The sequence below is a fragment of the Macaca nemestrina genome, chromosome 4 (assembly GCF_043159975.1).
Source record: "Macaca nemestrina isolate mMacNem1 chromosome 4, mMacNem.hap1, whole genome shotgun sequence".
In the NCBI taxonomy this organism is placed as follows: Eukaryota; Metazoa; Chordata; class Mammalia; order Primates; family Cercopithecidae; genus Macaca; species Macaca nemestrina.
The window spans coordinates 8,161,594-8,177,091 of NC_092128.1; the positions used below are offsets into that span (position 1 = coordinate 8,161,594).

The window sequence follows — 15,498 nt, forward strand, 5'->3', positions numbered from 1 at the left end:
CTGTCTAGCCCCCACCTCTCTCCTGGGCCCTGGCCCTTGCCAGTTCACTGCCGCCTCCCTGCTCTGGCTCCCAGATCCCTGTCCTCAGCCCCCACTTCCAGGTCTTCATCTCCTTGTCATTGTCCTATCCTGGTTCCCTGACTCTCTTCCTCCTTGAGGCATTTAAGGGAGAAAAAATAGGAAGAGGAGAGAGGGAAAGAGGAGAGAGGGGAGAAGGAAGGTGTGCAGTCATAAAAAGCACAGGTCTGGAAGTTAACTGTCCCTGGTTCTAAACCCACTTGGCGCTAACTGCCTGTGTGACCTGGAGAGTGCTTTCCTGTCTCTGGGCCTCAGTTTCCTTACTTATAAAGCAAAGAGAGATTGGACCAGGAATTTCTAAGGTCCCTTTTACCCTAGAGTTTGACCGTTCTAGCAAAAGTGGCTGGGAAGTCAGGGCAGGGAGGGTGCTTGGGCAGTAGTGGGGGCAGGATGGGAAGCAGGGCTCAGCAAGGCTGTGGGGAGGTGGTGGGGCTCTGTGACCAGGGCAAGGGCTGCTGGTAGACCCAATGCTGCAGTGGACATGGGAGTGCAGCACTGGATTGACCCAATTTCTCTGAGTATTCTTCATCTCTCTCCTAAAGACCCCTCCCCTGGCACTCTGCCTGCCCCAGCTCTGCACTGCATCCTCTGACCACAGCCTAGGGCTCAATGGGATAGGGCCTCCTGCTCCTAGGGTGGGAGTCCATCTGTGGGTTTCCCCTTGCTGGGGAGGGAACAGCTCAGGGGAGGACGGGGTCAGAGAACTTAGGGAGCAGGGGCAACAGTACCACCAAGGGCTGGGGAGCCCCGGAGTGTTCTCTTGGAAGAGGCAGACCCGTGGACCATGTACACAGTGTGTGGATGAAGGCCAAGGTGTGTCCACAGGTAGTAAGAGAAAACAGGAGAGCTGAAACTATAAAACCCCTAGAAGAAAACATAGGGGAAATCTCCATGATGTTGGTCTGGGCAGAGATTTCTTGGATATGAACCCAAAAGCACAGACAATGAAAGCAAAAATAGACAAATGGGATTGTACCAAACTAAAAGGTCCCTGCACAGCAAAGGAAATGACAGAGTGAAGAGACAATCCACAGACTGGGAAAAAATACGTGCAAATCAAACATTGGATAAGGGGCGAATATCCAAAATGCACAAGGAACTCAAACTACTAAATAAAAACAACAACAACAAAAAAAACCCTATTAAAAAATGAACAAAGGACTTGAACAGACATTTCTCAAAAGAAGACACACAAATGGCCAACAGATATCTGAAAATATGTTCAACAGCACTAATCATCAGAGAAATGTGAATCAAAAACAATGAGATATTATCTCACACCTGTTAGACGGGCTATTATAGAAAACTGAAAGATAAGTGTTGGCAAGGATATGGAGAAAAGGGGACTCTGCACTGTTGGTGGTGTTGTAAATTAGTACCATTTTGAAAAATAGAATGAAGGTTCCTCAAAAAACTAAAAATAGAATTACCTTATGATTCAGCAATCCCACTATATACGGAAAGGAATTGAAATCAGCATGAAGAAGAGATGTCTGCACCCCCACGTCCACTGCAGCACTACTCACAATCGCCAAAACATGGAAACAACTGTTGTCCATCAATGGATGAATGGATTTTCAAATGCGATGTATCTGGAGGACGTTGTGCTAAGTGAAATAAGCCAGGTGCAGAAAGACAAATACCGCATGATCTTGCTCATTGTGGAATCTAAAAAAGTCAAGCTCATAGAAGAGCAGAATGGTGATTCCCAGAGGCTGGGGGCTCAGGGGAGGTGGACAGGGAAAGGGGAGACATTGGTCAGTGGGTATGATGTTACAGGTAGATAGGATAAGTTCAGGTGTTCTATTGCATAGCAAGGTGACTGTAGTGAATAATGATGTATATTTCAAAATAGCTAAAAGAGGATTTTAAATGTTCTCACCACAAAGAATTGGTAAATATCATTTGATAGATGTGATAATTACCCTGATATGATTACACATTATATACATGTATCAAAATATTATAGCCCCATAAATATATACAATTATTTGTCAATTAAAAATGAAACTTTTAAAAAAGCAATTGATTAAAAAAAAATTTTAAGCCAGCGTGAACTAAAGGGGCAAGACCACTGGGGCTGGAGCACCCTAAGCCCACGGTGGGCAGTGGTGGGTCAGAGCTGAACCCCAGGGCTTGGTTTCTCATCTTTCTCTCTTTTTTTCCTTTTGATCCACCCGGCCCCCAAACAAAAGTCAGTGCCTGAGCAGACAGAGACATTTCTCCTTTCTCACTCTGTAGGGAAGACCCCAGGTAACCATGGCAGGGGAGAGATGCCACCCAAAGTCATCCAGGGAGATGGGGGGTTGGCATCAAGGGCAAGCATGGGGAGTTTCTGTGGCTGCCTGTGGGTTACGCTGTGTTACCAAGGCACATGTCTGTCTTTAGGAGTCCCCTGAGGGGTGCCTCACACAGCGAGGGCAATCTCTGTCACTACTGTGAACTCGTCCCTTGGTTTGGGAGTGGGAAGGTGCAGGGCTAACAGATGACATTTGGAAGGGCAGGAAATACCGGGCACCTACAGGCCTCCCCAGTGGGATCAGAACCCAGGCAGCTGGAGGCTGATTTGGTGAATCAGAGGAAAAACAAGAAGGAGCTTGAGGTCCTGGGTTCCCGTCCTGGCTCTGCAGCAAGCTCTCTGTGGTCTTGGGAAATCCGCTTCCCTCTAATGCCGAGATGACAGACTGGGCAGCATAGTCTGGGTGGTCCCTTTCCACCCTGAGGTCATACAGCCCTGGGGTGAAGCTCAGAGTTGGAGGGCTCAGGCCTCGCTTGTTCTCCTGCCCCTCCCTCATTCCCCCACCCTGCCTGACTGACAGCTGGGCCAATCGGGGCTATTTATGGCTTGGCCTGATGTTGTGCTCCCCTGCGCCTCCCATGCTGGGCCCCACCCAGCTCGGGCCCAGCACCCACCTGCCTAGTCCACCAGCAACATCGCTGGGAGTCCTGCTGCTTTGGCTCTCCCAGAATAAGCCATGCCCTGGGGAAAGAACTCCTATCCCCACTGGGGACACCATCTGAGGTGCCTTCCCTCTGCCCCTGCCTGCCGGGTCTGGGGGCCCCACTCCCGCCCAGCCTGGGAGACCCCTCGGCCATCACCACTGCTGTGTCAAGACATGGCCCTGCAGAATGCCCTCTACACCGGGGACCTGGCAAGGTTGCAGGAGCTGTTCCCCCCGCACAGCACAGCCGACCTGCTGCTGGAGAGCCGGGCTGCAGAGCCTCGCTGGAGCAGCCACCAGAGGGGTGAGGGGCATCTGGGGGGTGCTGAGAACCTGGGGGGCTGGGCTGACTGCCTCGGCCATAGAGGACCTAAGGGCTTGAGAGACAGGAGAAGCCCCCAGCTGTTTCTCCCCAACCTCAAAGCTTGCCCAATAGCCTAAACCTTGGCCCAGGAACACAGTCATGCGGAGCCCAGAATAGCTCCTGCTGGCTGCGTGGCCAGGTCAGGCTCAGAGCGTGGGACACAGGGGCCTTCTGCCTCTGTCTGTATTTCCCTGCTGCTCTCTCTCTGCCTTTGGCATATACCTCTCCTCCTCCCCACTCCCCTCTCCCCGCCCACATGCTCATGAGTTGGACTCCAGAAGAGTGCAAGGGGCAGGGAGAGCCCCTCGATGACAGACACCCCCTCTGTGCCAGGCTGCTGGAGAAGCCAAGTAGAGGGTCTGAGGAGCACCCCAAGTCTGGCCTGGGACCCATCGTCACCCGCACGGCCTCAGGACCTGCCCTTGCCTTCTGGCAGGCAGTGCTGGCTGGGGACGAGGGCTGCGTCTCCCGCATCCTCGCGGATTCCAGTACTGGCCTGGCTCCTGATTCCGTCTTTGATACCAGCGACCCAGAGCGATGGAGGGATTTCCGCTTCAACATCCGTGCTCTGAGTACGGGCCGGGGCCCTGGGGGGTCTCAGCGGGAGAGAGGGGAGGACTCAGATGGAGCTCTGGGCTCCCTCTTCCTGCCTCTGCCCACCTCACCCCATCAGCTGGAAGGTCTTTGCCTTCCCTAGGATCTGAGACCCACATCTCCCCTCCCTAGGACTGTGGTCTCTGACATACGAAGAGGAGCTGACCACCCCACTGCATGTGGCGGCCAGCCGTGGCCACACCGAAGTCCTGCGGCTGCTGCTGAGGCGGCGAGCAAGGCCAGACAGTGCCCCTGGGGGCCGCACCGCCCTGCACGAGGCCTGTGCTGCAGGCCACACTGCCTGTGTTCATGTGCTGCTGGTGGCAGGAGCCGACCCCAACATCGCTGACCAGGATGGGAAACGCCCCCTGCATCTCTGCCGGGGGCCTGGCACCCTTGAGTGAGTGACCCCTCACCCCAACCCCCAGTTCCATTCTGAAGGGAAGCAAAGAGGCCTTCTCAGGGAGGATAGGGGAAAATGTCAGGGACGTGGGGCAGAGCAGTCCAGGCTTGGGGCATGGGTCAGGGTGCAATTACTTCCCAAGCCGTCCACCCATTGACCCCATGAACTTTGGAGTGGCCTGGACTTTCGACAGTTTTCTGGTCTCCCAGGGACAGATGGAGACTGTGGTAGGGGTGCAGTTGCATGGGCTGCATTGGGAAATTGCCTGGCTCCACTATGGGGAGGTGGCGTTGCTTAAAGTTTTAAAAGACACTCTGAGCTTATCCTATGTTCTAGGCACTGTGCTAAGTACAAGAGCAACTAAGTCCCTGAGGCCCTGCCCTCAGGGAGCTTACTGTTCAGTGATCCAGACAGGGAGTAGAGGATGGTGGCCCCAGTGAGGACCTGCCTGGGTCCCTCTGGGCAGGGTCTGGTTCTCCATGACAGGTCTAGAATCTCCATATTGGTAGGGCACCCTCAGATCATGGGCTCAATGGACTCTCACTAACTAAACTCCCAAGAAACTGATGAATATACCCAAATGTGCCAATGTATCATTTATTGTAGGGAATAGTCCTTTGCAGTGACATAAATAACTGCACCCCATGTGTAAGCAACGTTGGAGGATGGGATCCCAATTACAATTTTGTAAACTAACTCTGCATCCTATAGAGGCCCTCTCTCTGCCGACTGCACACCTGTGGGTCTTGTCTCTTGCATGAGAAAGGTGCCAAATTATTGACCCTGAGGTTCTCCTTTCATGGACCCTCTCCTTGTTAATCCCATCAGCCTCTAGAGGATTCCATAGACTTCCTCATACTATGGTTGAAGATGTGTTCTTTACTAGCGTGGCCCAGTGGAAACCTAATGTGAGCCACATATGCAATTTAGAATGTTCTAGCAGCCCCATCAAAAAATGACAAATGGCCAGGCACAGTGGCTCACCCCTGTAATTCTAGCACCTTGGGAGGCTGAGGCAGGTGGCTCACTTGAGGCCAGGAGTCTGAGACCAGCCTGGCCAACATGCCCAAACCCTGTCTCTACTAAAAATACAAAAATTAGCTGGGTGTGGTGGCAGGCACCTGTAATTCTAGCTACTTGGGAGGCTGACGCAGGAGAATTGCTTAAACCTGGGAGGTGGAGGTTGCAGTAAGCGGAGATTAGATTGCGCCACTGCACTCTAGCCTGGGAGAAAAAGTGAGACTTTGTCTCACAAAAAAAAAAAGGACAAATATGTAAAATTAATTTTTAATGGTGGTAAAATATAAATGAAATTTACCTTTGTAATCATTTTTTATTTATTTATTTTTTTCTGGAGACGGAGTCTTGTTCTGTCGCCCAGGCTGGAGTGCAGTGGTGCGATCTCGGCTCACTGCAAGCTCTGCCTCCCAGGTTCATGCCATTCTCCTGCCTCAGCCTCCCAAGTAGCTGGGACTACAGGCACCTGCCACCATGCCTGGCTAATGTTTTGTATTTTTAGTAGAGACGGAGTTTCACCATGTTAGCCAGGATGGTCTCGATCTCCTGACCTCGTGATCTGCCCACCTCGGCCTCCCAAAGTGCTGGGATTACAGGCATTAGCCACCATGCCTGGCCCTTTGTAACCATTTTTAAGTGTACAGTTCAATGGCATTAAGCCACATTCATGTTGTGGTTCAGTCATCGCCACCATCCATCTCCAAACCTTCTCATCTTCCCAAACTGAAATTCTATCCCCATCAAACACTAACCACCCACCGCATCCTCTCTCCCAAACCCTGGCAATCACTATCCTACTTTCTGTCTCTGAATGTGAACATTCTGGGGACCTCACATAAGTGGAATCATCCTGTATTTGTCCTTCTGTAACTGGCTTATTCCACTTAGCATGATGTCCTTAGACTTCACCCATGTTGTCTCATGTTTCAGAATTTCCTTCCTGTCTAAGGCTGAATAACACTCTGTTATATGTGGGGAGCACATTTTGTTTATTCATTAACCCACTGAGGGACACCTGGGTTGCTTCCACATTTTGGCTATTGCAAATAATGTTGCTGTGGACATGTGGGTACAAATATCTGTGAAGCAGGTTAAATTAATTATATTTTATTTAACACAACAAATCCAAAGTGTTATCATGTTGACATGTAATCAATATAAAATTGAGGCTGAGCACAGTGGCTTATGCCTGTAATCCCAGTACTCTGGGAGGCCGAGCTGGGTGGATCACCTGAGGTCAGAGTTCAAGACCAGCCTGGCCAACATGGTAAAACTGTCTCTACTAAAAATACAAAAATTAGCTGGACATGGTGGTGGGCACCTGTAATCCCAGCTACTCAGGAGGCTGAGGCAGGAGAATCGCTTGAACCCAGGAAGTGGAGGTTTTAGTGAGCCAAGATCGTGCCACTGCACTCCAGCCTGGGCAAAAGAGGGAAACTCCATCTCAAACAAACAAACAAAAATCAGCCAGGCGTGGTGGTGCACACCTGTAATCTCAGCTACTCAGGAGGCTGAAGTAGGAGGATCACTTGAGCCTGTGAGGTGGAGGTTGCAGTGAGTGGAGATCACGCCACTGTACTCCAGCCTGGGCAACAGAGAGAGACCTCATCTCAAAAGAAAAAAAAAAGAGAGAGAGAGAGAATGAGAGACAGATAGGGTCTTTCTCTCAGTCACCCAGTCTGGATTTGCAGTGGTGTGTTCATAGCTCACTGCAGCCTCAAACTACGGGGCTCAAACAATCCTGTCACCTCAGCCTGTAGAGTAAATGGGACTACTAGAGGCCCACACCACCATTCCCAGCTAATTTTTTGTGGAGATGGGTCTCACTTTGTTGCCAGGATAGTCTTGAACTCCTGGGCTAAAGTGATTCTCCACTGCCCCTAGCCAGCTCTGTTTCTGAAGAAGGAGAAGAAAAGGTGTGCATATAACACAGCACATCTCAGTTAGGATTAGCCACATTTCAAGAACTTGATATCCACAGGTGGCTAGTAGCTACCACTGGATAGTGAATGATCCCACATTTTTAGTTCTGACCATGTTCCCACCAGCCTCCCTGAGATCACACGCAGGGATAATCCTTCCTTCCTTTGTGAGGAAACAAATGTATTTTAAAATTATTATGGAGACGTTTAAACCTATAGAAAGGCAGACAGGCTAATGAAGTGAGCCCCCACAAACCATCACCCTCTATACCTCCCACTCCCCCCGCCATTTTGAGCTCTTACGATGGCAGGTTTTCAGGGGTTGTCTCACATGCTGCTCACAATCACCTCGGAAGATGGAGCTGTTATAATTATCCGCATTCTACACAGGAGGGAACTGGAGCTCAGAGAGGCCAAGTCCCGTTAGTGAGGCGCACACGTTGCTGTGACTCCCTGTGCCTCTTGCCATCTTGGAGTAAATCCAGTTGGCCAATTTCAGTCTTTTTTAGTTTTTATTTTTCCATTTTGAGAAGGAGTCTCACTCTGTCACGCAGGCTGGAGTGTAGTGGCATGATCTCAGCTCACTGCAGTCTCTGCCTCCTGGGTTCAAGCGATTCTCCTGTCTCAGCCACCCAAGTAGCTGGGATTACAGACACCCACCACCACACCTGGCTAATTTTTGTATCTTTAGTAGAGACAGAGTTTCACCATGTTGGCCAGGCTGGTCTGAAACTCCTGACCTCAGGTGATCCACCCACCTTGGCCTCCCAAAGTGCTGGGATTATAGGCATGAGCCACCATGCCCAGCCAATCAGTCTTGAGCCACCACGCTCAGCCAATCAGTCTTGTTCTTTGTCCCACTGCCCCATTTCCATGTGCGCCCACTGCCAGGCCCCACGCTCCCTTCCTCCTCTAGTCCCAGCATGCAGAGCCCCCCAGCGGTCCTGCTGCCCCTGGACCCAAACAGCAGCCCTCCCCCTACTAGCCATATCAACTTGCATGAGATCCTCAGACCTCAGTTTCCTCCTTTGTGGCATAAGTGTCTTAAGGGAGCCTACCAAGGGAATATAGTGAGGATGAAATTAGCTACTACATGTAAAACCCTTAGCAGGCGCCTGTTCTAACCACTCATGTGATAACTGCTGGTGACGTTTATTCTCACGGATGATTTAGTGGATTATCCCAACAAAAAGTATGTGGATGTTAAAGGACACTGTTGGCTGGGCACAGTGGCTCATGCCTATAATCCAGCACTTTGGGAGGCCAAGGCAGGTCGATCACTTAAGGTCAGGAGTTCGAGACCAGCCTGGCAAACATGGTGAAACCCCATCTCTACTAAATACACAAAAAACTAGCCGAGCATGGTGGGGGCCGCCTGTAATCCTAGCTACTCTGGAGGCTGAGGCAGGAGAATGGCATGAACCTGGGAGGCGGCAGTTGCAGTGAGCTGAGATCACGCCACTGCCCTTCTGCGTGGGCAATAGAACAAGACTCAGTCTGGAAAAAAAAAAAAAAAAAAAGAAGGGCACTGTTGATATTGCAGAATGGTGCCGGGATGACCAGTGACGGGCAGGATGTAGGGTGGGTGGGGGGAGACAGAACAAAGAGCCACCCAAGTGTGTTCTTGCTGGGAGTCTGTGCCTGCTTTCCTTCCCACCACCATCTCCTCCCTAATAGGTGTGCGGAGCTGCTCCTGAGGTTTGGAGCAAGAGTGGATGGTCGGTCCGAGGAGGAAGAGGAGACCCCTTTGCATGTGGCTGCCCGGCTTGGCCATGTGGAGCTGGCAGATCTGCTTCTAAGACGGGGGGCATGTCCTGATGCCCGCGATGCCGAAGGCTGGACCCCACTGCTGGCTGCCTGTGACATCCGCTGCCAGTCCACTGCCGATGCGGAGGCCACCACGGCCCGCTGCCTGCAGCTGTGCAGCTTGCTGCTTTCAGCTGGAGCAGACGCTGATGCTGCCGACCGGGACAAGCATCGACCCCTGCACCTGGCCTGTCGCCGTGGCCATGCAGCTGTCGTGGAGCTGCTCCTGTCCTGTGGCGTCAGCGCCAACGCCATGGACTATGGGGGACACACACCCCTGCACTGTGCTCTGCAGGGCCCAGCTGCAGCCCTGGCCCAGAGCCCCGAGCACGTGGTTCGGGCTCTGCTCAACCACGGTGCCGTCCGTGTCTGGCCAGGGGCCCTCCCCAAGGTATGGGGGCTGCAGGCAGCAGGAGGGCCACCATGGTGAGGGGACAGGGAGACCTAGGCCTGTGCTCCGGTTTACTTTGGAATGTGGCCTGTGCACATAGATTGGTTCCTTCTGTCTGTCTTTCATTCAGCATGTAAGCAAAGCCCAAATAGGGGTCAAGGTGAAGACACAGATCAGCGGGAACTGTGTGTGTGTGCATGTGTGTGTGCATGTGTTCACATGGTGTGCATGTGTATACATGTGTTCATGCACATATGTGTATGTATATACTGTGCATGTGTGATAAAGGTGGACTGGGGGCAGTGACGCCAGATGATAAAGGATCCAAAAAGACAGAAGGAGTCAGGGTTGATGTGGGTGGTGGGCATTGTTCAAGGGTCTTCATCAGCACAACGAACTGCTGAAAATAGCATTTAAGGAAGCTCCCACTAGCAGTGGGATCAGTTCAGTGACAGACGCAGGAGAGGCTCCCCAAGGGAAGGGGGCGAGCCTGTTTCAGGAGCCTCAAGGTCCCCTGAATGTCTGCAAATGGACATGGTCCCACCTTCTGAGAATCTAGTAGGACCCACAGCCCCCAGAACAGCTGCCACGGTCCTGGCACCTGTGAACATGCCTTTCACTGTCAATTTCAATTTATATCCTACTTTATCTTAATTTCCCCTAAGTAGGTTCAACTTGAAGACCTGTGCTACTGATGCCCTGGGAGGGGGCCTTGCTCCATGCTGTGTCGTGTCTGGAGGAGCGTAGATAATGTCATGAAGGGCGCTGGGTCTGGGAATGGGGACATCCATTCTCAGAGGAGATGGGTCAGAACTGAAACCACCCTCTAAGTAGGCAGGTCCCCTCTGGCCCAGCCCAGAGTCTTGTCCCACCCAGCCTTGCCTGTCCTGGGACCTCCTGCTATCCCAGCCTCTCCCCTTTGCTCACAAACCTAGAAGCATCTGTCTGGATTCCTAAGCAAGACCAAATAATTAAACAGCCCAAGAGTTCGGCAGATTGGTCTCCCCTTTGGGAAAATACAAGAAAATCAACAATTAACACTAATTAATCTCCTATTAACACTAGATAATTAGGAGACAAGTAATTCCCTGTAATCTGACGGCAGCTCTGACAGCTAATGATTTCCCCAGCAGGCAGGGGCGGGAGGAGGGCCCGGCACAGCGAAAGGGTTTCCTGGGACCCCACAGCCCTGCTCCACCCCTCAGCCTGTCTCTGGGACCAAAGGGGCTGGCAGAGCAAAGTACCCCATTTGTCCCTTTCCATGATCTGCAGCCCTGCCAGCTGAGGGGTTTCTGTCCTCCCTGCACAGAAGCCTCCACCACCCATCTATGATGAAACGCCAGCCCCAGCCGGTTCTCTAGGAGCCACCACTTTGGACTTGGTGCTCAGGGGACCTAGATCCAGGATGACTTTGATGCTTGTTTGTGTGGCTGTAGGCAAGTCACTGCATGTGATACAGGCTCTCCCTAAGAGGATGGAAAACTGTAGGAGAGCACTGGGGAAGAGTCGGAGCAAGCACAGCCTTGACTACACAGCAGGCACTGTTCTAAGCTGTATTTCTTCTTACAGGAGTTTCTCAGTCCTCCCAGCAACCTCTGAGGTCAGTGGTGACTAGGAGTGTAGGCTCTGGAGCCAGACACACTACCTGTGTGGCCTTCGGCAAGTTGCTGAATCTCCCTAGGCCTCAGTTTTGTCATCTGTAACATAGGGATATGACACTATGCCTTCTTCATAGGGTTAGTGTGAGAAGGGTTAATACACATCAAGCCTAGTGCTTAACACTTGTTAGCTAGCGTTGTTCTCGTTATGTAATGTATGAGAAAGCACTTGGTAAGCTGCTTGGCATCATCCCAATGAGGGTATCATTGGACACGGGAGTACAAAGCAGGTTGGTGTAGCCGCACAGGCTTCCTGGAGGAGGCGGGACTGGGATGGGCAGTTTTGAAGGGAAGAAGGAGGAAGAGACAGGTATTTCAGGCACAGAGAGCTGATTGAGTGCAGTGCAGAGGTGGGGATCAACATGGGCCAGGAAGGACAGAGATGGGCCTGAGGGGCAGGTGGAGAGGAGAGTCGGAGAGAACCAGCCTGCTCTTCCCTAGCTCGGAGGAGTGAGGAAAAGAGGCCTCCCGGGACAGACTGGTGAGCACTGCTCAGATGCAGGGCTAGAAGCAGAGGGCCCAGGTGTGTAACATGCTTTCTCCAGGGACCCCGGAAGACCAGGTCTTCTGCTCCCACTGCTCATCGCTACTGTCATCGACAGACAGAAGGGTCTCCTCTCCTTGCAGACAGAGGCTGTTAAACCCCCACTGTTAGATGCAGTTGTGTGTTTGGCCACGTGTAGGTTGTGTGTGAGATACTGCCTGAAAGACAGTACTTACCTGTTTTCAGATCTTAAAAGGCTCTGTGGCCATCACCCGTAGAGATGCAGCGAGAGTGGAGTGCAGTGGAGGAGGCACGAATCTGCTTTAGGTACCAAGTTCAGGCACAAGCGGGAGTCATGGTGCCCATGTCTGTCAGGCCACTTTTCTGACCACGTGGACGGTCTGTCCACAGGCTGCTCCACTGCATGGCTTGCCCACGTGCTGCATTGGACCACCACCTCAGAGACCTTTCTTGACCACTCCATCTAGGATAGTGCCCCCCCAACCATGCTCAGTCCCCTGACCCTACTTTTTTTCCTTTTTTTTTTTTTTTTTTTTTTTTTTGAGACAGGGTCTCACTCTGTCGCCCACACGTGCAGTGGCGCGATTCTGGCTCACTGCAACCTCTGCCTCTCAGGCTCAAGAGATTCTCCTGCCTTAGCCTCCCGAATAGCTGGGATTACAGGTGCACGCCACTACTGCCTGGCTAATTTTTGTATTTTTGGCAGAGACGGGGTTTCACCATGTTGGCCAGGCTGGTCTGAAACTGCTGACCTCAAGTGATCCATCCACCTCAGCCTCCCAAAGTGCTGGGATTACAGGCATGAGCCACCGTGCCCGGCCCCTTCTTGTTTTTCATTGCAGCAGCAGATCTGTGAGTGATGACTTCTGTGTTTATTATGCTTTCCTTCTGAAATAGAAGCTCTTGGATGACGAGGACTTCATTTTCCCCACTGCTGAATTTGAAGTGCTTGGCACATAGTAGGCCCTCAATAAATAGTTGCCGAATGAACCAATGAAAGCACAAATCTGGCTCCAACTAGATTCCACTCCTGCTCCTATCAAATCCTCTCCTGCTCTTGCAGGCAGTCCATTGGCCTCTGGTTGCCTTGTCCCTTCTCCCTGAATACCCTCGTGGCTCTGGGGTTCCCTTGCCTCCAGAGCCCAATCCTCCCTCTGTGAGTCCCCCACCCAGCCCCACCCCACTCCCTGGCCCACTCTCGTAGCTGTTTCTACCCACACTTGGCATTGTATGGATTCTGTGATCTTTTTATCTGCTCAGGAGCTCCACCCACAGGTCAGGGACCCCTTCCAGCCAGCAGAAAACCCAGCCCAGAACCTTGTAGAGGTAGAGAGGAGAGCAGGATGGTGGTGTGGTTAAGGGCAAGGGGCCACGCTTCCAGGCCTGGACTGTGGGAACCACAACTTGGGCAAGTTAATTAACTTCTCTGTCCCTCAGTTTCCCTTGGCTGTAGTGAAGGAAATGGGATAATAACATAGGGATATTAACAGTCCATCCCTTGCAGGGACAACAGTGAAGAGTTCATACATGTAAAGTGCTAGAAAAATCATCTGGCCTGAGTTATGCACAATAGAAAGGTTAGCTGCTGTATTGGCTTCCTGGATCAAACGAAGTACCACAAACTGGATAGCTTAAAGCAACAGAAATGGAGTTCCCTTACAGCGGTGGAGGCTGGAAGTTTGAAATGCAGGTGTAGGCAGGGCTGGCTCCTTCTGAAGCCTCTGAGGGAGAATCTGTTCCATGGCGCTCTTGTAGCTTCCAGTGGTTTCCCACAATCCTTGGTGTCCTTTGACTCATACACGTGTCACTCCACTGTCTGCCTTTGTCGTTACGTGGCCTTCTCGTCTGTGTCGGTGTCCGTACCTCTGTTTTCTCTTCTTATAAGAACACCAGTCATATTGAATAGGGCCCACCGTAATGACCTCATTTTAACCTGATTACATTTGCAAAGACCCTATTTCCAATTAAGGTCCCATTCATAGGTACAGGGGGTTAGGTCTTCAATATATCTTTTAGGAAACAAAGTTCAACCCACAACAACTATTCTGGAGCTGTCTGGTCACTGTGTGGACTGACTGGGGACCCAACACGTCTTTGCCTCCCACAGGTGCTGGAGCGCTGGAGCACGTGCCCTCAGACCATCGAGGTCCTGATGAACACCTACAGTGTTGTGCAGCTTCCCGAGGAGGCTGTGGGCCTGGTGCCCCCTGAAACTCTGCAGGTCAGATTCCAAGGCCCTGAACATAGAGCCTCTCATCCTGGCCCCAAGACTCCCACCTGCTAAACCACAGCCCCCCAGAGAAAGTATCCAAAGACGCACTCATGTCCCAGAAGAGAGAATTTGCAGAGTGAACACTCAAACATTCATTGTTTCTAAGAGATTCCTTCCGGTAGATGCCCCACCCCTCCCTCACCTGCCTATCCTGTGAGGAGCCGGCGCCACCTGTCTGAGGCTGCCCCTCACTGAGCCCCTTGTTCTGCCCCCAGAAACATCAGCGTTTCTACTCCTCCCTTTTCGCCTTGGTGAGGCAGCCCAGGTCGCTGCAGCATCTGAGCCGCTGTGCGCTCCGCTCCCACCTGGAGGGCTGCCTGCCCCACGCGCTGCTCCGCCTCCCCCTGCCACCGCGCCTGCTCCGCTACCTGCAGCTGGATTTTGAGGGCGTGCTCTACTAGGTGAGCCCTGGGATCTGTGAGCAGTAACAGCTGCTTGGGGTCCAGGGATGGGTGGAAGGCAAGAGAAGCATTGGGGAAGGCCTTGGCCAGAACCGGCCTGTCCCCGAACCACCAGAAGCCTCTGAATACAAACCTCTCCTTCCAGATGTCCACGGCCTTTTGAGAGGGCCTGAAAGCAGATGCCCCAGCCTGCAGAGGGCGCGCCTCTGCACTAACTCAGGCCAGGTAGCCTAGCAGCGGAGGCCCAGCTGCGCAGGCAGGTGTGGATGCTGCAATTCCCAATGCAGAGAAGCGGACTAACAGCCACAGCCAGATGATGTCTGATGAAGACACACTCCTGTTGGGGCTCTCCTGGGGCCCCCTTCTAGCCTGTGCAAACCCTGTATGTGCATTAAAAATCTTCAGGTCTGTTTTGGTACTGTCTCCAGCAGACCTTCCTCTGAACTTGCTCCCTTGCCGGGGAGTCGGGATGGGCGGACTGACAGGGGCTCCCTACGTGCCCCATGGGGCCAGCTGCATCACCTTCCCCTTTGGCATCAGCCAGCTGCTAAGAGGCCCCAGGCTTGCCAGCTCCATGAAATGACAGAATGACCACCAGGTGACAACGCGTTAGAAAAGGCCTAAAGGAGGTGCAGGGTGCACATGGAGGCAGTGCAGAGAGTTGGGCAGGAAGGCACAGGAACCCTTGGGGTAGGAAGGTGAGGAGGCAGGAGAGCCACCTGGAAGGAGGGGCATGTAGGGTGGCCCATCGCGGAGGATAGCCATGGCTCAGTTGAGAGCCAAAGGCCCAGGTTTAGAAAAACAGAACCAGTTCTGCCTATTGCCTGACAAGGTAGGTCAGGGAGGACCAGAAGTACGCCTGGTTCCTGTCTCTTTTATCTGCTCCTTCCTTAAATTTAGCTCTGGCTGCAAGAGCGCCGAGTTGAAAGTTCCATGACCCAGGTTCTGGTCTTAACTCTGCCATTAACTTGTGGAACCTAAGTCTCTTACCTCTCCGGGCTCACGTTTCTGCCTCTGTAAAAAGAGAGGGAGGAGAGTCCCTGAGAGTCACTGTAGTATCAGGATTTTCAGAACCTGCCAGAGGCCCCCGCAGCCAGGAGCTGCCTGCAACCACAGGCGGAGGGCAGGTGGTCGGGACAGGGCAG

At 52.4% G+C, this 15,498-nt stretch overlaps 1 protein-coding gene across 2 annotated transcripts; it reads left to right on the forward strand.

Moving 5' to 3' along the window:
* Positions 1-62: 62 nt before the first annotated feature.
* On the forward strand, positions 63-14,767 carry LOC105474911 (ankyrin repeat and SOCS box containing 10). Of its 2 annotated transcripts, none has more exons than XM_011729815.3 (6): positions 63-3,324; positions 4,111-4,378; positions 8,998-9,517; positions 13,788-13,901; positions 14,168-14,353; positions 14,499-14,767. In XM_011729815.3, the coding sequence occupies exons 1-5, from the start codon at positions 3,054-3,056 to the stop codon at positions 14,351-14,353; spliced, it is 1,359 nt and encodes a 452-aa protein (XP_011728117.1). In that variant the 5' UTR covers positions 63-3,053; the 3' UTR covers positions 14,499-14,767. The 2 variants fall into 2 exon arrangements, with proteins under 2 accessions (XP_011728117.1, XP_011728116.1); XM_011729814.2 differs by lacking the exon at positions 63-3,324 and adding an exon at positions 3,404-3,956.
* The last annotated feature ends 731 nt before the right edge of the window (positions 14,768-15,498 follow it).

What these genes read in the sequence shown, in the direction of transcription:
- LOC105474911 (XM_011729814.2), top strand. Translation starts at nt 3,641, where the DNA reads ATGCTCATGAGTTGGACTCCAGAAGAGTGCAAGGGGCAGGGAGAGCCC. An exon ending in CTTCAACATCCGTGCTCTGA is followed by an intron (nt 3,957 to 4,110) that starts GTACGGGCCGGG and finishes TCCCCTCCCTAG; the next exon opens with GACTGTGGTCTCTGACATAC. An exon ending in GGCCAGGGGCCCTCCCCAAG is followed by an intron (nt 9,518 to 13,787) that starts GTATGGGGGCTG and finishes TGCCTCCCACAG; the next exon opens with GTGCTGGAGCGCTGGAGCAC.